The 23,253-nt window shown below is 39.9% G+C and overlaps 1 protein-coding gene across 1 annotated transcript in view; it reads left to right on the forward strand.

Moving 5' to 3' along the window:
* LOC103394251 (hippocalcin-like protein 1) overlaps nt 1–23,253 on the forward strand; it is a 39,395-nt gene that overhangs the window by 15,685 nt on the left and 457 nt on the right. The window contains exons 5-8 of the mRNA XM_025065341.1: nt 19,069–19,237; nt 20,612–20,893; nt 22,410–22,515; nt 23,159–23,249. Of these exons, the coding sequence (XP_024921109.1) occupies nt 19,142–19,237; nt 20,612–20,893; nt 22,410–22,515; nt 23,159–23,249 (575 nt within the window). The 5' untranslated portion in view covers nt 19,069–19,141. The remainder of the gene's footprint in view (nt 1–19,068; nt 19,238–20,611; nt 20,894–22,409; nt 22,516–23,158; nt 23,250–23,253) is intronic.

Consider the following 23,253-nt stretch of genomic DNA (forward strand, 5'->3'; position numbering starts at 1 on the left):
GATAAAATGACATGCAGGGAAGGTTGATGGTCACAGCCAATGGCAGGTCTGCAGCCAAGCCTGCCATTTTTATGAATGATCAACGAAAGACCAACGCTGCGCATGGTTTAGTGTGAAGGACCGCACGGGTCTGTGTGCAGACATGAGGTGAATATATTTACATAACCCATGACACATTATCATATTTTGACATTCGGGTCTGAATAGATTATAATGTTTTATCAAATACCAATAATATGGACTGGAAATGTTTACACACATAATGGCCAAATAATTCAAATAATTCATCACCACACTGCATTCAACCCAAAACAAATTGCCACCTTACATGGAAAAGAGCACAGGTTCGAACCCCGGTGGTAACTTGTGGTAATTCAGTCTGGAGGGTCTTCTCCACTGTCTAAAACCATGCAGACTGACCATAGAGTTTAGTGTTAACTGTTGTCTGTTGCCCCCTAACGAACAGACCAGGGTGTACCCCGCCTGAAAAGGATTAGGCAGTAGCAGCTGAATCTGAGACCATCCACTGTGTTACTATTTTACACTGGATCCAAAGAATAGCAGGTCAATAATACCGGTTTAATGATCCGACGTGTTAAGCTTCTTATGAGTCTCCTGTTGCAGATTACATAACCACGCTGCTTAATAAATGGTCAATGAGCCTCGTCCAAATCACTCTCACAACGCAGCTCGTGGTCAGCGAAGCCCACACACCCTTAAGGCTGGTATCTCTAATCATCTACCTGCCAACCTGGTGACAATTTGACTCGTATTGTACTATTTTCTTTTTTTTCGTTCTTTCAGATAAGTATGAAAAGTATGTTTTAGTATGCGTTAAATTGACAGCTATGGTGTAAATTATATAAATCAAACTCAAGGCAAATGGCTTTACAGCCCCCAGGGTGCACATCGTGCCACCTTTAATTTACATCTGTTGCTAAGTGTACTTGTGACATCACTTCCTCTTCTTCTTTGTCTTTTTTTTCTGCAATGTAATGTGTAAGATTCCGCTCAGTTTCGCAGTCATTGAAGCTTTTTGAATGATGATTGAAATATTTCAGCCCGCTGACGTTAGTCCGGGAGAACCGTGACCTGGATGGATGAGAATCCGCTCAGACATTACCAGACAACAAGCATCAAGTGCACTCAGGCCTCAGTCGGTTCTTATGACACACTTGCCTCTACAATTTCGTTTCAAAATGCTGCCCAGCTGTTCCGCTCCCTACTATAATCCTTAATAATCCCTTCAGATTTAACTGGTTTGTGACAGTCTTGACACTTTGTCACCCAGAAGGGAAATTTGCAATCAACAAAGACAGCAAAAAAAAAAGAGAAGGTACAGTTCAGGGGTCAGGAGTCACAGCGAACCTACTCTAGAATCCGTTAGCCCGCCTAATGATGAAAAGAGAAAGCGATCTGATGAGGTGACAGTTAGTGGCGCCCACCTCAGGTTAATGGGGAACTAGCGGTTCTAGGCAGTGGAAGCAAACGATGGGATCTGCACCGAGGGAACCTGCTCTGTTTTTAAAATGATGTTGCTGCTGCTTCTGAGGCTCCAGGCCTTTGTACGCTAATGCTGGTGTAGTGGTTATATAATAAGGAGATAAATGTGTGCTGGATCTCGCAGACAAATGTTGTAGTCGAGGTGGGTGTCAGCGTGCCAGGTGAATTTCTCCGCAGAGCGATTTTTTTTAAAGGAGAAAAACATTGTTCATAACCCCCGCCCTCACTCCCACCTCCACCACTCCTTCCTGATCTGCTATTTTATCTACTGTACGGCTCCTCTGCAGCATCATCTTTCAGCATTTAACATTGCAGGCTCCAGCAGGAACAGTCAAACCGTACACTGTAGGTGACCTTGCTCTTTTGTAATTCTCCTTTGCAAGTCCGTGACACTGTGTCCCATCCCTGTGTGTCAGCACAGTGGGTGTGGAATACATACATATACCCAAAGTCACTGTGGATTTTGGCTGCCGTCCTGCAGTGTGTGAATGTAGGTCAGTAGTAGATCATGGGATGCAAACACAGTGACCTCAGCACATTGTACACCCCACCCCCGTCTCTCCATCCCTCCTGGAGACAACAATCCAAATCTTTCACTACCTTTTTTTTTCTCTCCGGGAGCTTCGTGCAAAAACCAAAGTCCCCTTGACGTTGAGGTCTGGTGTTTTCATGTCTTGTGGCAGCGTGATGGATGTGGGAAGCCAGTGGTATTTTCTCAGCAGACGTCTCAAATCACTTTACGAGGGAAAAACTAGCTCGGGAGTGATATGACGAGGAAGGACTTCTGAGTTTGAAAATGTCTCTGTGGTCTTTGGGTATAATGCAGTAGTAATGTGAAGGAAATGGTTGTGTTTATCATTTGGTGTTATGTTTTGTTTTCTTTAGCACTCTGCTCTTAATAGCCTACACAGAGTGGCCCATTTTCCCATTAACCATTATCCCAGGGATTACAATGGTAATGGCTGCTATTAAACTTTGATTTACTCAATGTTAGAGAGTCTAGTCACCAGGAAGTAGAATTTTATATATATATATATTGCTGTTGCTGTTGAAAAAAAATCCATATTGTTGGATGTGAAAATACTACATCACTAGTTGGAAATATATGTGATACGTCCATTCACAATCCCCCAGCCTTGCACATAATCTCTATGTGGCTGGCTGTGTTTTTATGTCGGAAGAGTCTAACATGAGGGGATGTGGTCTGCACGGGTTGACATGAGGTCTGTGTTTCCCATGTGCGCCGTTGGCCCTATAATCTGCCCTGATCCCACTGGCGAGGGGCGTCTCCTGCCCTTTAGATATGCGGTCTGATAATTCTTGAGATAGGGCTGCCAGAACAGCTGCCCTGCTGGAGGCAGATTGCTGGAAGCAAAGTGCAGCTCGGCCTGTGAAAGGAAACATTTTTTACTCTTTATTCTCTGAATGCTTAGTCACTCTCGCAGAATGTAATGAGCTTTAATCTCATTGGAGGTGGATTACTAGACGCACATGGGGAAAACATATTGATAGTGGACAGTCTTTGCTTTGCTTTTTTGTGGGTAAAAAAAATTAGATCCATCCATAACCAAACCATCCATAAGATGTTAAAAAACAGAGGTGTCCATGATTTTAAGCTGAGGGGAAAAAAGTATAAAGGAAACGAAAAACAAATCTGCAACAAAATATCTCGGAATCAGAAAATCTTTGAAATCAATGAGTGTAATTCTGCGAGCTCACCTCCTGTTCTCCTCTCTCCTCCGTCCTCGAGCCATTAGGAGACTGAAAGGGCAGCCAATTACTCCCAGAGCTTGGCATGTGGTTCTGCTAATGATGCTTAGGGGTTGGAGGTTGGTGTTAGTGTAGACGTGTGTTGTGAGCATTGGAGAGTCAACTGCTCTCAAGTGATGATGATGCGGGTGAACACACACTTTGCCAATACCTTTGTGGAGAGTGTATCTTCCTCCTTATTCCTATCTGTCCTGTAGCATGAAACTTTCCGGCTTGACCATGTATTTTGATAGATAGATAGATAGATAGATAGATAGATAGATAGATGACGTTACGAATGACTTCAAAATACTATTCTCAGATGTACTTGTGTTGTAGTTCATATGTTAAGCAAATATTGGCAAGAACACGTGTTGAATTTGTGATGCGTTCAAGGCACGATGCCTGCTAAAGATCGGGTTGCTTTGATTTTCATACAACTGATTACCTTCACATTTAATAGCTCAGAGAGCTTCCGTGAATTACTATTAAAATACAGTCTGTCAGTGTGCTTTTCAAGCCATCTGTGATTCTGCTCTCACCGTTGTGATGTCGATGCTCAACATATGATTATTGGCAAATCTGAAGAATGGCTGTTGCTGCCTGATCCTGGTGAGAGTAAAGCGGCAGCAGCAGGTAAGGGCAAATTACAGTGTGATTAATCATCGTCAGGATATCTGCTGAAAAATCTGCCAAATCTAAGGAAACTGTGTTATATAATTGGGAAGATGTTGGTGGAGGAAGTGACTGCGTGCTCTGCTCTAATTCATCATCTCCCCCAGACCACAAATGAGTCTTTGTCTTTCTTTTCTTCTCAGTCTCCTCTGATTGCATCTCGGTCGGCAGACCTAATTCGTTCAGAGCTCATGTCTTCTCTTATCCTACGTTCATATAATTCCGGTTGATCCCATTTTATAAAGCCACTCAGAAATAATAGCGCATTTGAAATTAGCATCTCCGCTCAAGAAAAGCTCCAGTCATAGTAAAAAAAAACCTCTTTTGTTGTTTTGATTGTTGCCAATACTTTATTTAGTTTTTTTTTTTTTCTTTTTTTTTTTTCACGCTGATTTCGATACTCTTCTCACCCTAGGGCACAAAAAAAAGCAAGAGGAATGAATTAACTACGGTGTCTTTCTTTTGCTTTGTTTTTATTTTTTTTATTTGAGTTGCTGTGGGTACATCAGTTTTAAATATCTCTCTCTAGCATCAAACTATATATATACACATATATATATATGTAACCTGTGCTTACCGTGACAGCATCAATTATGCTCAGCGACCCCCCCGCCCCCTCCAACCCCCACCGTACTCACGCAGGCCTCTCAGGGCAGTAACCGAGGGCCAATCAGAAATAGAAAAATCGATGTGGCGCCGGCTGGCTTGGATGCATTTACAAGCAGCTGTAATGACTGCAGATTCATTTCTTCAGCCTTTGGTGCAATCACGCAGCAACCTTTGACTTTACAGCTGTGGGCACAAAAAGCAGAACTGTATTCTGTGGAACCTGTGCGGTTCACAGGGCTCATCAAATTTTATTTTGTTTTCTACAAAATGGTCCTCAAGGCTAATGGTGCTTTTACAGACACTAATACACATTTTGCCTAATACTCTTGTGCTTTTCTGCCTGCTAGTAAATATAAGGCAACGTTTAAATTTGAATTAAAAAATACCAGTGATTGCTTTAACGTTGTAATTAACAATATTCTAACATGTTAATGCTAAAATAATAATAATAATTATTATTATTACTAGTAGTAGTAATAGTATTTTATATACATAATGTGATATGCATAATATGAAATAATGATATAATATATATGATTTAGTCTTTGCTGTCCCTGTTCTATTTATTCTGAGCCCTGTATACTGTATATTTAAAGAAAATCACATACATGTTTTACATTTAGAAGTTGATTGTTCAATTTCTTACATCTCCCTTATGTCACTTTAACATCTACTTGCTGCTTCTCCATTACAAAGCTCTGTTCCACACAGCAGAGCAGTGACATATAACTGGTATAAATGGTTCATCACAGCTGATGTGGAAGACTTCTCCATTTAAAACCCCTCAGTCACTGGTCCCTCAAAGGTCAGTGCTGTCAAAGCTGTGTACAATTTGTATATAATGCACTGAGTCCAGTGAGGTAGCACGATGAAACACTCTGAAAGTACTAGAGGAAATACAGCTACGATGAAAATATTGATGTGATCTGGCTGTAAACTGCTGTTGTAGAAGGACTTTATTGTCCTTTTAGACAACACGTTGAACCAAATAGATAGGAATGCACAGAAATTCAACAGAGGAATTATTTTTTATTGTATGAAGACTGGACACGTTCCTTATAGTGTTCTTTATATCCCTATATTAATATATTATATATATAAATATAATATTTTAATAATATGATACAACTTGTTTACTCATCCAGTTGTGGAAAGAACCTGAGCTTTAGTTCCTGATTTTACCGTTCCACATTTATCTGTAATACCGCTGCTCCTTTAATCTGCATGTTTTTCCACAGTCTGTGGCAGACAGGCAGCTCGTCAGCTATAAATGGCTCCATTCCTGTGGCAGATCCTTAGTAGAACACTTTCTGTAGATCAGTGTAAAGGAGACGTGAGCTTAAATGGAGGCAGGAAGAGTTACTGCCTCTCGGTGTTTCAGGTTGTCACTGAGCGGTCAGAGCGCTGTGCCTGTTCTCACCTGTGACTTATTCATATGTAATTTTTTCAGTGCAAAAGTATATTTCAAAATTAAGCATCAGAGAGGTGGCGGATTTTAGACACTACTGTGTTTTTTATGGTGACTTGTAGAACACATAGATCAGGGGTCTGCAACCTTTTGTTCTCCGAGAGCTACTTTTACAAAATAAAAATGGCTGTGAGTTACTGATGTTATGTAACAAATATTTTCATAGCTTAATTTGAACAAATTAAATAAGATTTCTTTCTTCCTAAACATTTACAATAATCCTAGAATTACTATTATTATTATACTATTACTAACTACTGTTATAGTTGTTGTTGTTTGGCAATGTGACAGTCCACAAAGAACATCCATGTATTCAAGACCCATTATTGTTCCTCCATTTTGACCAAATAAGCTTTTTTATTTTATACATTTATTTTCTGCAGAATTTCGCCGTCTACTGCACAATAATAGCACAACCGACTGCCCTCTACAAGTGTTTAGCAGTCGTCATGACAGAAACGGAGCATTCATGCTGTGCAGTAGCGAACTTAGCTTTAGCTACACAGTTATTTAACTGTAGCAGAATTAAACGTTGAGATACAAATTTGTTTAATCAACATTATCATTAGTAATCATTATTTAAATTTTTTAACTCGGTTTTCTACTATCGAAAGATTTCTACTTTGTTCATGATCCACACGGGTAAGTTAGCGGAGTGACACATTTTATGATAGGATTCTACTATGAAATGCGGTCGGTTGTTTGGTTTTAGCTCTGCCAACGACTACTTCCGGGCAAACGCCCACGCTCGCGCCCTCTGTTGACAAAAAAGAAAAATTGCACTCGTTTTGAAAGTCCGCGGACGTGGATGAAGACCGAATCATTTATGGCCATTGAAGGCTGTTTGTCTGTCTTCGTCCACGTCCGCTTGCTTGCACGCCACGCCCTCTGAAGACGTCAGCTATCAACAACCAATCGTTGGTGTGCAATGGCACATCAATTACTGCATACTAATCTTTGGCCGGAACCGGATTACTAAATGAAATCTCATCATAAATGTGTGTCTCCGCCAACCTGCCCTTGTGGAACATGAATAAAATAGATATCTTTGGATAGTAAAAACCGAATTAACAGTTAAATAATGATTAGTATTGTAATACTGACTCAAAATTTATATCTTTTATATATATCTTTTATAAGTTTATATCGCAACCGGTAATAATGTTCCTATTGTTTATATCTGTCGAGGATTGCCAAACACTTGTAGAGTGCAGTCGGTTGTATTATATTTGACCAGTAGACGGCGATATTCTGCAGAAATAAAATGAAAAAATAAAAACAGCTTATTTGATCCACATTTATTGCCTAAAAGACGACATTTAATCCCGCGATTATTCACTTATCATTAATATTAATTATACATATACTATATATTAATATTATAAATATTATTATTATATTGAATATTAATTTTATATATTGTATTATACAACACAAAGCGTCAAAAACAAAATATGGATATGTATAATATCCACCAAAAAAAAAACATTTTGTGAAATAAGTAAAACATATGGAGGAAGAAAGTTTAAGGGTGTTTGATTCTGTCAAAAATCATAAACACAGTTATTTTGATTCATATTGAATTTACAGTTTTTCAAAACAACAGTTGCAGTTTTGGTTTCTATAAACCTGAGGTGTGAGTGGATCTACTAAAATGTGTATTTGTGCAGATTGTATGCACTCATAAATAATAAAGGTGCACAGCTGACTTTAAATGTGATGATGTTCAGGAGGTTCCAGGAAGATGGTGTTTTATTCACACCAGTAATTTGCAGTCGTTACGAGATTCACCTCTAAATAAAGTCAGTGAGCTGATTTTAATCGTGCTGTGACAGAATATCTTTTCGTCTGAGCGTAGTAAAGAATCACACTTCCTGCGGTTGCAACCCACGGCTCCGCAGTGGAAATGAGAACCTGAGGGAGCTGCTACCTAGCAGGGATGGGATTTGGTTGCTCGGCATCGGCAGACTGATGTGTGAAATTCACAGCTGAGGCTGCCGGAGACCAGGAGCCTGGATGTTGGAGGCATTGGTAAGCAGGAGCAGGACTTGTTTTGAATGTATGGTCTTTTCAGCTGAGCCTGCAGCTGGCGCTGCATTGCATTTTGGGATTTCTGTATCACGCAGCTAACAAGCCGCTGCTAGTGCAGCGAGATCACTTGTGAAGGGGGGAAATTCTCTGAGGTGGCCGTGGGCCTTCTCTTAAAATTCAACTTCTTCAGCTATTTTTAAAGTAGCTTATAAAAAATGAAAACTGAAGTGAAATCCAAAGAACAAACTAGACTCAGTGGAGCATGAATCTAAGTTCAAAGTTTTCTTTACCTCCCTTTGACTACACTCAGCAGGCCTCAGCCTTATTTGTGAATTTATAGACTATTTCATATGTCCGAGATGCTGATGTAACTGTCCACTGCTAGGGAGGTTAAACTGTCCACTGCTAGGGAGGTCACATTTTGTTTTAAAACATTATCAGATAATCTTTAAATGAAAAACGTGAAGGGATATGACTGGATTATTTTGGAATGAAGTAAATTAGTAAAACTGGGGTCCGTTATTTCACTGTGTACTTCAGATATTACAAATTCAACACTAGAATTTGTATATCTGTCCAGATCTGAAAATCGGTGTCTGTCTGTGCGTGCATCTATTTTCAAGCACTGTTAGTGGGTGATTGCACATCCAGACGGTGCCGGGTTGAATTGACGGCTATCATACCGCTTCACAAAGCATGATAGACACCTGCAGGAGAGAGCTGACAGATGATGAAGGGAAGGAGATGAAGATGAATGAAAGAAAGATAGTGTTGGGGGATTAAGTGGAAAGACAGGAAGAGTGAGGAGGGGGATCACAGTTTTGTCAGCACAGTGTGTCAGTGTTTAGTTCTCTGTTACAACCACATACGCTCCCGGCTCTGCCGTCTGCCTTTTTACATCCCACTTGTCATTTTGTTTTTCTCACCCCAGCTCCAGCGTCTTTTATTAGAATATTCATTTATCTCCGTTTAATTTTGTTTCATATTAGACTTTTCACTTAAATCCCTCTCGAAGCAGACACTGCTTTTCCTTGCATTGGTTATTTTGGGTGCACTCCAGTCAAAACAAGGTTATTGAAATATTTAAAAATAATGCCAAGCGGGCCGGACCAGTACAATCATAACAGAATTACCTATAAATAACAATAAGTCCATTGTTTTCCTGCAAACAAGTACAAGTATATTAGAAAATATTTATATTTAATGAAATATAATTTAACAAAACATCACGGACATGATGTGTTTGTGCATTTTTTTCACTTTCATAATTCATCAAGCGTCCTGAATTGAACCCCAGAGCGAGGGTTTTGGCCCGTGGGCCGTATGTTTGACACCCCTCCACCACATGCTCTTTCACACATTCCAAAAAGCATTATTCAGTGTGGTGATTAAGGGCCGTAGCGTGTCACAGAGATACATTCACAGAGAGATAATTGGCCCACTCCAGTGCAGGCAGAGTGGGAGGAACATTATCTGTTTGTTGTTGTTTGAAAAACACATTTTAGAATAAAACAGGCCCTTGACAGCAAAGCAAACAGAGTGAAATATTGATTGTCAAATTGATTCAAGTGATCCTGAACAACGGGCAGGTAATGTCACAGCAGCAGATTTTTAGATTTTATTATTGTAAACAATCTTTCAACAGAAATATGCCTTTTACTTGTGTGCATGTGGTCCACGCACATGGACGTAAACGTTTCTCTCGTCTCTTTGCTGCAGCAGTCCGCTCTGGAACACAAGTCGAAAATAAAATCAACTTTTCCAGTACCTCGAAAGCCCTTCGTCCGGGAGTTTTGTCTCCGTGAGGGATGTCCCTTTTTTCGGAGAGCCCTCAGAGAGATTATTAAAAGTGCGTCCTCTGAGGGCTGCGAGCAATTGGGACAATTCATTTCCAGTCATGAAATATGATACGATTGTCAGGTTGAAAGAGGAGAGGGTTGGTTTACATCCTGTTTAACTTCAGAGGCTGTACAGTATTGACTGCACCAGAGTTATGATCACATTTAACCAATGCTTTTTGCACTTGGACTCACGTTAGCTTTCTGCGTTGTACTTACTGCATATGAAGGCTGGCTGCTAATGCGATGTGTCAGGTGTGGGAGACGGCCTACGGAGCCTCTGCTGTTCCTTCTGTCTGGTCCGAGCAGCCAAACAGCTGAACCGGGACAAAGTGTGTGCTCATGTGGAACATGGCACAGCATGACACACGTGAACCCACTTTCAGTAAGAATGCCAGAGGGCCTGGTACCGGCACTCTTGATGCCAGGTTTTCAGTGTCGGTAGTGGGATGGAAAAATCCGGAGCAACGATACCAGGGGAGCCCAGCTAGGCCCACGGCAATTAGCAAAGATCAAGGGCTGCTGCGAAACGACAAACTGACATTGAGGATGGAGGGAGGAGAGGAGTAAGGGAGGGAGAGTGAAAATAAGAGGACAGGGAAGACGGGTGTCGTATGTCGACAGATCGATTGCAGCTAAGGATAGAACTCTGTACCTGGATTCTCCTTCACCTCTGCAGCAGAAATAGATGAACCCGTGATCTCGTTCAGAGATATGTGTGCCGATCCTAAGGACGTCTTCTAAGACTAGGTTTACAACCCTACAATGACTGATGTGTTAATGGTGCAATATAGAATTTCAAGTATTGGATTATTTGGGGCTAAGAATATATTAAACCAGGTGTGTCCAAAGCCTGGCTCGAGGGCCAATTACAGACTGTGCTTACATTTCTTAAGGCCCGCAGCCTCCGTCATAAAACTCATCACTTGTGGCCCACTAGCATTATGCACTGCAAATAAATGCAGTTTTTTTTTTAGTTTTTTTTCAGGTTTTTTGCTTGATTTTCTTTAACACTCACCTTACCTTTATCCTGTCCCTCTTACGCTGCCACCTTTACTGAATCTCACAACAACAATATTTACTCTGTTCACTGCTGTTGCCGCTGTGATTCCACTAATGTTACATCTCCATTCCCTTTGGTGCGCCAACTGTTCAAACGCTCGGCTCGTGATCTCCTTGAACCTAGCCCTTCCCACACAAACACATGGTGCGCTACAGCCGGGCACAAGTCTAAGCGCTCTCCCCTGCTGCCAGTATGCGGACAGATGCAGCACTGACCTCCGCCGTATGTCTGGCGAACACGGGTCTGTCTCAAAGTGTTCTCAGCGCTAAACCAACTGCTTGATTTTCCCTCCTACACAGTGTTTAGACTATTCATTAAAAGCTACCGTCGGTTTTGCCACCAACTGAAACTAACAGTGTCGTTTTGAATATCTGCCTACAATCACCTTTGGATTTTAAATCAGCCGGCTTCATTAGCATGCAGAAAATGCTGCGTGCAATTTCCTTTAAACTGTGGCTCCTCAAAAGGAATTTCATTAATATCCAATCAGTCTTGCTGTGAACTCTGGGTGTATCCTTTGTTATGCACTATCCATTTATAACATGTACTACCATGTGCTTTGATGATGAGTATGTAAAGTCTTATCGATTGTCTTAAGCACATGTATGTATTTTACAATGAATTACTTTAAACCTATTCCACTCTGAGCCGACACAGTTTTATATGTGTTGCGCTTTTTTTTCTTACTTAATTAAACATTAAAAAGCAAAGCAGGACATTTTGGCATAAAACATCACTAGAAGAAAAAAAAAAGAAAACATCAGATGTGAGAAGTATCTCCTGAGAACTGGTCTAAATCCAGTCACATCTCTTATGTCGTCATTAGGCCGAGAAAAACACCAATAAAACATGTCTTTTCAGGAAATGAAGATTGTAGTCTTGTGCCAACAAAACTATTACTGTGAAGTGTTTTTTTGTTTTTTCTCTACAGTGTGGTGCGAATTAGAACAGCTAGTACAGGCGTGGGCAAACTTATTTGCGGGCCTCAATTGATGTTAAATTTTCTATTAATTAATTTGTTTTTCTTCCTGGCATTTAAGTGTATTCTTAAGTGGAATAAGTGTATACTTATTCAATACAGGCGGTCCTCGACTTTTGGAATTCCGTTTCTACAGCACGACGTAATTATATTTTGCCATAAGTTGGAACTCACATGCTGTACATAAGTATCTATGTCACTCACCTACGCTTACGCAACAATGACATCATGATCTAGGACAAAAACCCTTGCCCTTGCCCTTGTATACTTCAGCTTTTACCCAGATCTTGCCGTTATAAAGTTGGATTTCTGTGGTCTTCTTTGTATATAAAAATCTTTAAATGTCACCTTACTTTGTATGGCGTTTTTCTATTTTTGAAATTTAGGTCAGTGTTCCCATTTGTTTTGTGCTTTCTGTGACTCGTGGCGTAACCACTGACCTGAGGAGACAAGAAATGTATGGTACCTTTGACAATAAATGTCTTCCCAGGTAAGGTCACGGGTGTGTAGCAAACAATATGTCGAAGGGATCAGACATCAACAAAGGCAAGGCTCACAACAACTGACTAACTGTAGTATTTTTGAATAGAATAAAATGTAGGGTTTTTTTTAAGGATATTATCAGACATCCATAACAATAATAATAATGTGTCCTTTTTTCATGCATAACTGGATAAATTAATTTCCTGGCTTCATCTTTTCAATTGGATGTGTGTTTGAGTTTCTTATTAAGAGTCGAAGGCCTTGCTTAATACTAAGCTGTGCTCTGTATTTATTACTCGACGTATAAATAATCTTAAAATCTATTGTAAAAAACAAAAAGATTAGAACCTGAAATGTTGTTCCTTCACCGAGTAATTGAGTAATAACTGTTATGTGTGGAGGGAAGATATTACACCCTGTCAGCGTGACCTAAATGGAAATTGTGTTGCCCTCCAAACCAAGTGTCACACATGGGGTCAGCCTCATCGCATAATTAAACCCGAAAGGGCGTACGCAGCGCCGCGTGTTTGAGCCAAATCTGAAAATGAGCGTTAACAGAAACATGACATAGCCTTTTTTTATATTTATACAGAAATGTAAACAGCAGACGATGTTAAATGGATTGTTAACCTTACACGACTCATGTCTTGTTAAAGGTTACTTTTCTTTTTAATACGTCTGGCTGTTAGAGGGAGGATAATAAGAAGGTTAAGGGTTTTCATTTATTACAGTGGTTAATGACACACACACACACTGACAAGATTTCTGACACTTTCACACACACACAATCAATAGATAAAGTGTGCTCTTTTTGCCTTATTTTTCTTTCTTTTTTTTCAATAAACGTTCCTCATTAAATATAATGTTGGCATTGGAAACGTAATACAACAGTTTTTTTGTGTTGCCTAATATTTACTGCTAAAACCTAAATGTCAGCTCTGTCTGTCTCTCCTCGTTGAGCTCGTTGACCAGCTTCATCTCTAGAAAAACCCAGTCCTCTTGTACCCATGCTGTAAACAGACTGTAAGAATATAATACTAAATAACAACAAACTTAATTAAAAATATCAAAATATAAATAAGTACATAGAAGGCCATAAAAAAACAGTCATCTGGCACTTAGTAATGACAAAAACAACACAAGATAAACAGGCTTATTACTGTTATTACTACACATAATGAAGTAAGTGAATGAAGACTAATGCCAGCCAATCAGCATTCTCTGTGTTATGTGCTCCCAAAAAAGCCGGCGCCGGTGCGTCCCAGGGTTCTAGAAAGATGAACGTTCACACAAACACACGGCACTAAAAGCTTCGTCACTCCTCAGAACTGGTGGAATAATATTTTTTCCATTAGTAGAAATTTCACAGTAGTTGATGATTCACCCACTGTCTCCCTCACTCTCTCGCTCTCTCTCTGTCTTCCCCTTTATTTGACATAAAAACATCTTACCCTTTAAGTTTTGTCTTTCTTATATTTGTTTGGTCTTTTATGTTTTTCGGCCTTATACATTAAGGGGTTGATTTTAGAGCGGTGCAGGACAGGGTGTGTGTGTGCGCGTGTGTAATTGTGACAAAGTGCAGCAGGAGAATGGACTCCACTCTAAGGACAAGACCTGGTTTTTATTTTTAACTGATCCAGTAATGGCTTTGTCTTCAGTATCCTTGCCTTACTTCATTTTTGCTCTCCTCCGTGAGGCAAGAAGCCCCCATCCCTGCTCTTTCTCTGGGTACTGCGGCTCCCTCCTCCAGTCTAAATGTTGGTACGTGGTCCTGCGATGGACTGAAAAACTGTCCAGCTGTGTAGTCGGAACCTCAGCCCTCAGCTTCCCCGTTACTTTTTTTGACATGAATCAATTTGCATTGATCATCTGCTTCTAACAAACAGTTACATTAGAGCACAAAAAAAAGGAGCCAGTGGGGTCTGGCAGTCCGGAGGACGAGTTACACCCGCAAAGAGCACTGCTTTTCTGAATATTGATTTTCCTCGACCCAGTGTGTGAGTCAATACTGTACATTATTCGTAGATTGACTGTAAACTTCAGTAGTTTTGATCAATTTTCAATTTCAAACTTCATCATCTCCTGCAAGACTTTATTCACATCTATTTTTTTTAATATTTATTTATTTTTCTCTCACTGAAGATGATGACTGGCCTAAGACTTCAGAACAGGTTTTAAACGTAGGACAGTAATACCTTTTGTAATTAATTCATCAAACAGAAATAATTGGAATACAAATATTTAAAGAAACAGGGCGTTCCCTAAAGGGCGGCATCGCCCACTTTTTGAGAATGGATACGCTTTTTATTTATTTACTTCTCTCCATTTTCAATCTGCTGTAGTGATGTCTGCTGTTTACACTTCTGCTTATTTTTTGTATTTACTCCGTGTTTACATTTCTGCTAAATATGCACAGTAACCTCAATGTTCACACTTAACGCTTACACCTGAGATGTGAATTGTTTTCTGTTTCAGTTGCACTTACTTTGATGTATATTTAAGTAACATTAATGTAGATTAATTTTACATAATCTTCACTTTTACCTCAATGTTTATTTTTTTGCAGAAGAAGAATTTTTTGCTAATTGTTTTTTTTTTTTTTTTTTTTATGAACTTATTTGGGGAAAGCCTTGTGTTAACAGCAGATCTGCTGCAACAAGCTGCCCCAGGAGGTGTTAAGTATGTGGTCCCTTTGGGAATCAAACCCAGGACTAAATATCTTGTGTCTTTTTATTACTTTACTAAATTCTACATATGTAAAGAAAAAGTTTTTATTGTTTTTTTTTAAGCAGCAGAGTTTTGGATATTTCTTTGCTTTGACCTTTTTTATTTTTTTACTTTTTGCACCTATTGCAACAAATCATTCTATTCTAATAATAATGGTCTCTACAATATATGTGGCCCTCTGACTGCATGAAAACAGCTGGTCCTCAGTATTTACTAATCACAGGTAATACTAAAGTACTAAATGTACTCTGAATCTACGAACCTGTGACGTACTTGAGTACCTACAGCTGTATTAATTATATGAGTTACTGCAGTACTTTGTCATCCAGGGAATACATATTTAGAACTGTAAATTATTTAGGAGTACAGTGAGGGAGAGACGTGTCCTAATGCAGAGACATTTCTCTTCTGTGTTCCACAAATAATACGAGTTCCAATGGTGGGGAAGTGGAACATAGTTAAGGATGAGAAATTGGAAAAATAATCTGAACTAAAGGAGAGCGGGAGAAGAAGAAGAAACACACGGGTGGAAAGTATTTCTGCCTGGCATCTCAGGTGGCCTCTATGATTGCTTTGCTTTGAGAAGACGCAACAGGAGGCTGAAAACACTCAAGTGGAGGAAAAAAGAAAAAGAAAAAAAAAATATCAATGGTGCCTGTCAGCTCAGACTGTTATTCCACCGCAGCACACGGCTTCAACACTTTCCCCGCCACTTGTCTGTCTTGCCTTCTCCCTCGCCCTCGTTCACTTCTTCCTCCTACCTGACTACTTTGGCAGGCGACATAAAAGACGAGAAGGAAAGTTTATCTCCAAAGTGACAAACTACATTTTTCATTTAAAATATTGGTGGTCTGCACTGCTTCAATGTGTTATTTGTCACTTGTTATTGTGAATAGTACAGATTATCAACCTAAGAGACAGACGATGCTGCTGAAGAATTAAAAAAATTCTTATCTGATTAAGGTATCTGAGCCTAAAGTCTAAAAAATTGAAATGCTCAAATATTTCTGTTAGCAGATAAAGAGATTCTAACATTTATTATTGCCCTGGAGCTTTTCGAGTTAATAAATGTTTCATTATGGAGACTCGTCACCTATCATTTTCAATAGAACAAGTGGGAAGAAATATTAATTTTCCCCGTAATTGTCGCCTGGCTTTGGGTTTTGTCTTTTTCAACCAGGCTGATGACATTGACTTCTGGACAGATGTTGGAGAGGTTGATGCTGTGAAAGTAAAAAAAAGCATTTGACGCAGGTGAGGGTTTATTGAATGGCGGAGCTGAATACTTGTACTGCAGAGATGATTATTGTTTTTATGCGTTCTTTTTCTCTTAAAAAGAACGCATAAAAACAATAATCATCTGGACAAATGTCATGAGGAGACTGGTTATTAATTATTATTTATATCAGAAGGCCATTTTTCTTTTGTTATGGACCCATATTTGTGCTGCTTTTGTTGGCTCAGTGAGGGCTTGTTGAAAACTTTGGCCCCGGTCAGGGCTAAAAAAAAATGTCTGCAAAATTTTCTGGCTTTACAGATCACCGCAAAGGAATGCAACGTTAAGCCTCCGTGAGGCTCGAAACGGACACATACCCTTGTTTTGTAGAAAAGGAATTGAGACGCTTCATGTGAAGTGAAGTGAAGCGGCTCTGTGTATGAGTCAGGCTTTGAAATAATAAGCACGGAGGGCTTAAAACCCCTCGCACTTGGGGTGAACGTGCTTTGATCATACTCAGAGCCTTGAGAAGATGAATGAACTTTTCAATGTCCTGGACATATAAGGAATCATCAATCTATATAGATGAATTCAAAAGATTGTGTCTTTAAAAAGAACAGATAAATTATGAAGGGTTTATATATTTCATCTGTAGATGGCACTCCATCGCCATGCCACATCCCCACTGCTGCAAAATAATTTTACTATTTATTATCACATTTATTGTCACAAAATTATCATGGAACTTAAGAGAAATAATAACTGAAATAAAAATATGAAAAATATTTTTTAATAATAAAAATAATAAGAATTAGAATGTTTGACAACGAGTCGATAATATATCACTTATATTTTTATTGGTAATGTTGTGTTTTTACTAATATAGATAATAGACTGTAGATTAAATCCACACGGCAACAGTATTACACTGAAAGTAAAAGCTAGACTTGTTAAACTTATTTTCACCTTGCCGTTCCATAAGCACCCTGAAGCGTTTGTTTACACATCGACACAAACAGATACACACACACACACACTGACAAAGAGACAGGCAGTGTTTGGTTTTTTTTTTTGGTTTTTTTCTGGCTGTTTCCACCTCAGAATTGGGCAATACATTTTTATTACTGCAGGTACTAAAACTGTGAGTATCTCTGTGTGTTTGTGAGTGTGTACATAAAGGCTGTGTGATTTAACCAAAACTCATTTAAGGCACAGCAGTGCACTCAATCCTATTTTCACGCTGCTGAACTAAAGCAAACAAATTACAGCTTCATGGCCCCTCTCTGATGATCCACTGATCATTTTCAGTTGTTGTGATAATAGTGAATTTCGGCCAAATACGTTTCACAGCAAGACTTTCCAAAAAAAATGGTGCATATTATGAAGAAAGCCCAAATGTGATCACGTTAATGTAATGGACATACCGGCGATCCTTGACTTACATCGGAATTATGTTTCTACAGAGAGACTAACAGAGTGGTACCATCATAATCTAGGACAGGCTAAGTCAAACTAGGGCTCGGGGGCCGGATACTGCACCAGAAACTAAAGATCCCATGAAATATGTATAGCAATGTAAGAATGTAAAACCATCAACACCAATACTGAGAGAGCAAGAAAGACAGCTTCATCGTCGGACTCATTTTATTAGTTGAGCAAACAGTGCGTGGGTTCCGTCTCTGTACATGAAGGTCGTACCAGGCAGCACCCGCTGAGTGCAAACACTTTGCCAAAGTTGACATGAACATAAACGGAGCTGTGCTTGTTCTCACTGTCACGCAAAGCTGTTGTTGTAATTGTGAGTGTAAGCGGTGATCAGAGGTCAGAAATGGAAATAAAAATATTTTCATATGATACTGTTATTCAAAACGCAGTGGACACACACACATTTTCAAACACACCCTGGGAAGCCAGCACTTTGTCAATACGCAGAGTAATTAAACATTTATTGAAGGGAAGAAAATTACCACCGAAGTTCGCATGCACTTACTCAGGATAATCCATAAATAATGGCCGCCGATATAGTGCGGGTTTTACACTAATCATAAGTTGATTGAAACACACATCAGGTTAATCATAAATAATGGTTTCGACATTTCCGTCTCATCGCTGGAGGGCTTCATTGTTATTGTTTGTTTGTGATCCTCTGTACAACATCGGAGCCACACCGACTGAAGCAGGAAATCACTATTCAGGAGATGTATTTGATGATTCTATCATTTAAAGGAACACAATGTGCTCCAGCAGCAGGTTTTATTTGTGGACAATTCCATCATTAAACACTTTTGACAGTAACAAATAAAATTTAGTTTCAGTAACTGAAGACCTGCAGTGTCCTCCGGTCGATGGGACTGAAACATTTCTGACATAGCGATCTGTTTTAACAGCTGGATTACTCAGTGTCTGAAGATTGTAACGGCAGTTAATCGAGCACTGTGGGGCAGTTCATTCTGAGCTGATTAAAAGAAACACTACTAAGTGATAGTCTGGTCGTAGTAATCAGTAGAGTCACTTTTATCTCCCCGCGTCTCCGTTTTTAAGACATTATTCTAAGATTATAGCCCACGTTTTTTTTTTTTTTTTTTGGTCTCTCTCTCTTGACACAAATCCTACCCTCTATTTTTACGTGTCCTCTTCTCTCATGACCTGCTGGCTCTTCATCAAAGCTTTTTTCTATTCCATGCCTAATTGCCACTCATCTCCTGTTTCTTTATCTCCGTTTGACAGGTGTGAAAACCAGACTGGCTAGAGCGTTACCTGCTGTTGTTGTCAAGGAAACAAACAGTCCTGTCCTGTTACTATGGGGAAACAAAACAGCAAGCTGCGGCCAGAGATGCTGCAGGACCTCCGGGAGAATACTGAGTTCTCTGACCACGAGTTGCAGGAGTGGTACAAAGTAAGTTGAATTGTTAAAGATAGGGATCTCTGCACGATATTATCGGCCCGATATTATCATAATTATGTGATATCTGCAAGGATCATTTTCAATTTTTCCTCCGATAATGATTTTACTGTTAATGCAAAGCCTGGGTTTCGTAAATATCAGACATCCCTGGTTAAAGATACTTCATTTAACAATGTATGTAGAAACTCAATGTAAACATCAAATGTAAAGAAATAAAAAATTACAAGTAAACTTCTTAACTACATTTAAAAAGTGCATTCGGCAACGAAATGATGCCAAACCGTATCTGTAGTTGAAGTAGTTTCAAGGGCAAGGGCATGTAAATCAGAATTAATATGAAACGTTTTTACTGTCAGTAATCAGTCCAGCAGACGGATGCCTTCAATATGACCTTTGCCTCCCCCTCAGCATACAGTATAGCACCGCCCACTCCCAGTGTGTTAATCCAGAGAGGAGACCGGATTAAGTCGTGCCACGATAAAGTGCCATATTGGACTGAGTTTCTGATGTGTGCACAGATGTGTGTTTGAAGGATGGTTCAATGGCTTTGTATAATGGCCCGGACAGACCAATAGAACAGCTGCGTGAGCTGTTCTGAGTCACGGCTCTACGTGTTAAACTGTCACCGTGCCGAACGGTGACTTAATCCTCACTGACCCTCAGTGTCCTCACACTGAAATTTTCATTAGGTTTAGAAACATTGAAAAACCTGATGTCACCTCCTTTTTTTTAGCAAATTTATTCGTTCCTAATCCAAAGCCTTACAATACTGTACACGTTCTGTACATGTAAGAAAATAAATTGTCTATATAAATTCAATTACATTCACATTAGTAATGGTTTCTATTTACTTTTGCCCGTTTAGATGCTGATGAAAAATGTTTCAGATGCATTTTCCCTTTTAGTGCCGTTCCCTTGAACCTTGAAGTCCAGCCACAGTAGTCAGACGAACAGAGACATGTTGAAAAGGCATCCCTTAAAGTGACTGAAAGAAAAAAAATTGTCTAACGGGTCGCCTGAAATTTGCAATGTCAAAATGAGGTCACAAGCCAGAAAACGTTGGAAACCACTGTTGTAATTGGTCGTAAATGAATGCAGAAAAGTGGATACATATGCAATAACAACTGTGTCTAGACAGGGGGCGTACTGCACAACAGCAGCATTAAAAAAAAAACCAACAAAAAAAACTCCCGCTTGTTAGCATGTCTTAAAATAAGCTGCACTAATGCTTACTGCCAGACACCTGGACGTACAAACACAGCTGAGCTCTATTTGCTCTGTATAAAAGGATATATATATGTGTGTGTGTGTGTGTGTATTTTCACTCTTGTGCCAACACACAGTGTCTCTGTTCCTTACCTCCAGGGTTTCTTAAAGGATTGCCCCAGTGGAACACTGAATGTTGAGGAGTTCAAGAAGATTTATGCCAATTTTTTCCCCTACGGCGACGCCTCTAAGTTTGCCGAGCATGTCTTCCGGACCTTTGACACCAACGGCGATGGAACGATAGATTTCCGGGAGTTCATCATTGCCCTCAGTGTGACGTCCCGGGGGAAGCTGGAGCAGAAGCTGAAATGGGCCTTCAGCATGTACGACCTGGATGGAAACGGTTACATCAGCCGTGAGGAGATGCTGGAGATCGTGCAGGTGAGCTGGGGTCTCTGGAAAAGATTAGAGAAATGGAAATATTTAGACCAGGGGTCTGCAACTTGTGGCTCCTGAGTCACATGTAGCTCATTAAAATGGCCCAGTGCAGTGGACCACGTTAATCCTGACAGTATTGACTAGCACACCAGACCACTATTACAAGTTGTTTTTAATTTAAAAAAAAACAAACTTAACAGTTCAAATTGTTAGCTTGCTTGCTAACAGCAAAACAAGATACTGTCCGTGTTCTCATAAATCAAGATTAAGTGAGTGCGTCGTACTAATTACTGAATGCTATTAGGTTGGAATTGATCATTGGACAAAAACAAAAGTATACCAGCAGAGGGCGACTGCTTCAGGTTAAATTAAAAAAAAGTAGTGTGTGAAATTATGAACATGAAACCATTTCTTACTTTATTTAAAACTAAAGTCATGCATTCATGGGCTTTTTGTGTGACATGAATTGCAAGTTTTGCCTTGATTGTAAATGATCTCATTCATGGGAAATTAGATGCTAAAGCATGACTGTTCCCATCACATAAAAGAACACACCAAGTCACACAATTACAAGCATTGGTGACTTACCAATATATGTTACGAGCACCATAATGATTTACAGGAGGATTTCGGTGGCAGAATCAACAGCCTTAGAGCTGTCTACTGTGGCGTTAATGCTGCCATATTTCTCTAAATATTGTGTGTGTGTGTCTGGGTATTTGTGCGTTAATGTGTGTGTGTGTGTGTGAACGACGCTTCAGGGTTCTCGTGGATTAGGAAGTTAAAATTATCCCTGAGTGTGCAGAACACTACAGTTTATCCCTGAGTGTGCAGAACACTGGGATTATCCTAAAGATCATCAAGGTTACGCACCAGGGGATGAGAGAGGAGCGGCCCGTTGTGAGAGAGAGAGATAGAGAGGGACCTGGAGATATAAACACTTGTTATTATTTATATTTACACTACGACATTGATAAGGTCATTCTTACTACAAGGTTTGGGTTGCGACCCACCAGTTGGGAATCGCTGATTTACAGGACAGGCAACAGATTTGGAGGCTGATATTAGGAGCTTGGAGATGTCCATTTAATCTGGTCATAAAGTAGGGGGCGCTGCATATGACAAACAGGATATGCATCGGATCAATACTGTAATATCTGCTTGTGTGTCTCCGTCAACCAGCGCCCCCTCACGCTGTTGACATGTTGCGTTTCTGTCACTGTGTAGTAGTACCACCCTGGAGGAATAGACCTCTGTGTGGAAATGGCATCAGTTCTTAGCACGGGGAGTGAGAGGAGTCAGTGAATCATGTGGAGTTCAGAACAAGTGTGCAGCATCACGATGAAAGCAGCAGCTGACTTTATTTTCCTGTTCACTTGTGTTTTAGCTCTTCCCTGCTGAGCCTCCTTAATGGGTCCCTGCTGACAAGAATTCACTTATCTTTCTCTCTGTTTTTTTTTTCTGCCTCCACCCACCCCGTCTCTCCTCCTCCTCCTGCCTTTGTGTCTCTGCCTCTAAGGCCATCTACAAGATGGTGTCGTCTGTGATGAAGATGCCAGAAGATGAATCCACGCCAGAGAAGAGGACGGATAAAATCTTCAGGCAAATGGATCTCAACAATGACGGTGAGTTCGTGGACAGACAACCCTGGTGAGTTAATGCAGCAGGGAGAAAGAGGAGAAGGTGGAGGAGGAGGAGGGGACAGAGTGGAGGAGCAGCAGACAAATGTGACCAAGATAGAATTGATCTGAGTTCTGCTAATTTGGTCTTTTTAACTCCAAGGTGAAAGAGACATATTTAGCTGCTGAAAATCACACAAAAAAATGAAATATGCAGTTGTTGAGGAAAAATCAAAAAGTGTTGTTTTTTTCTGTTGTATTGCTTGAACAGATAGAGAAAAAACATCATGTCGATCTTTGTGTTTCGAACCTGTTTTTATTCATGATTAATCATGATTAAAGAAAATGTCAGTCTTACTTACAATTAGGGAGACTGCGTTGTCGACATATTTATATCCCAGTAGCCGGAAACTGCTAATGAGGCAAGCAAGGAAATAATGTTTATATCGACTAGCATCACAAACAACAGTTCAATAGATGGGTCAGGTTTTGGCGTGGATTACGATTGATGTCACGGCCATGTTGGTTAGTTTTTTTTGCGGCAATGTGTTGTTTGTTGTTATCCGACTGAAACATGTTTAACAGAAGGCAGAGACAGGACTGTAATAATTTATCAAAACTGTCTTATTTTCCTCTTTCCTGTCTGCAGGCAAACTGTCCCTTGAGGAGTTCATCAAAGGTGCCAAAAGCGACCCCTCCATCGTCCGGCTACTCCAGTGCGACCCCAGCTCGGCCTCCCAGTTC

Source organism: Cynoglossus semilaevis, chromosome 18 (genome assembly GCF_000523025.1).
Source record: "Cynoglossus semilaevis isolate Cse_v1.0 chromosome 18, Cse_v1.0, whole genome shotgun sequence".
Classification (NCBI taxonomy): Eukaryota; Metazoa; Chordata; class Actinopteri; order Pleuronectiformes; family Cynoglossidae; genus Cynoglossus; species Cynoglossus semilaevis.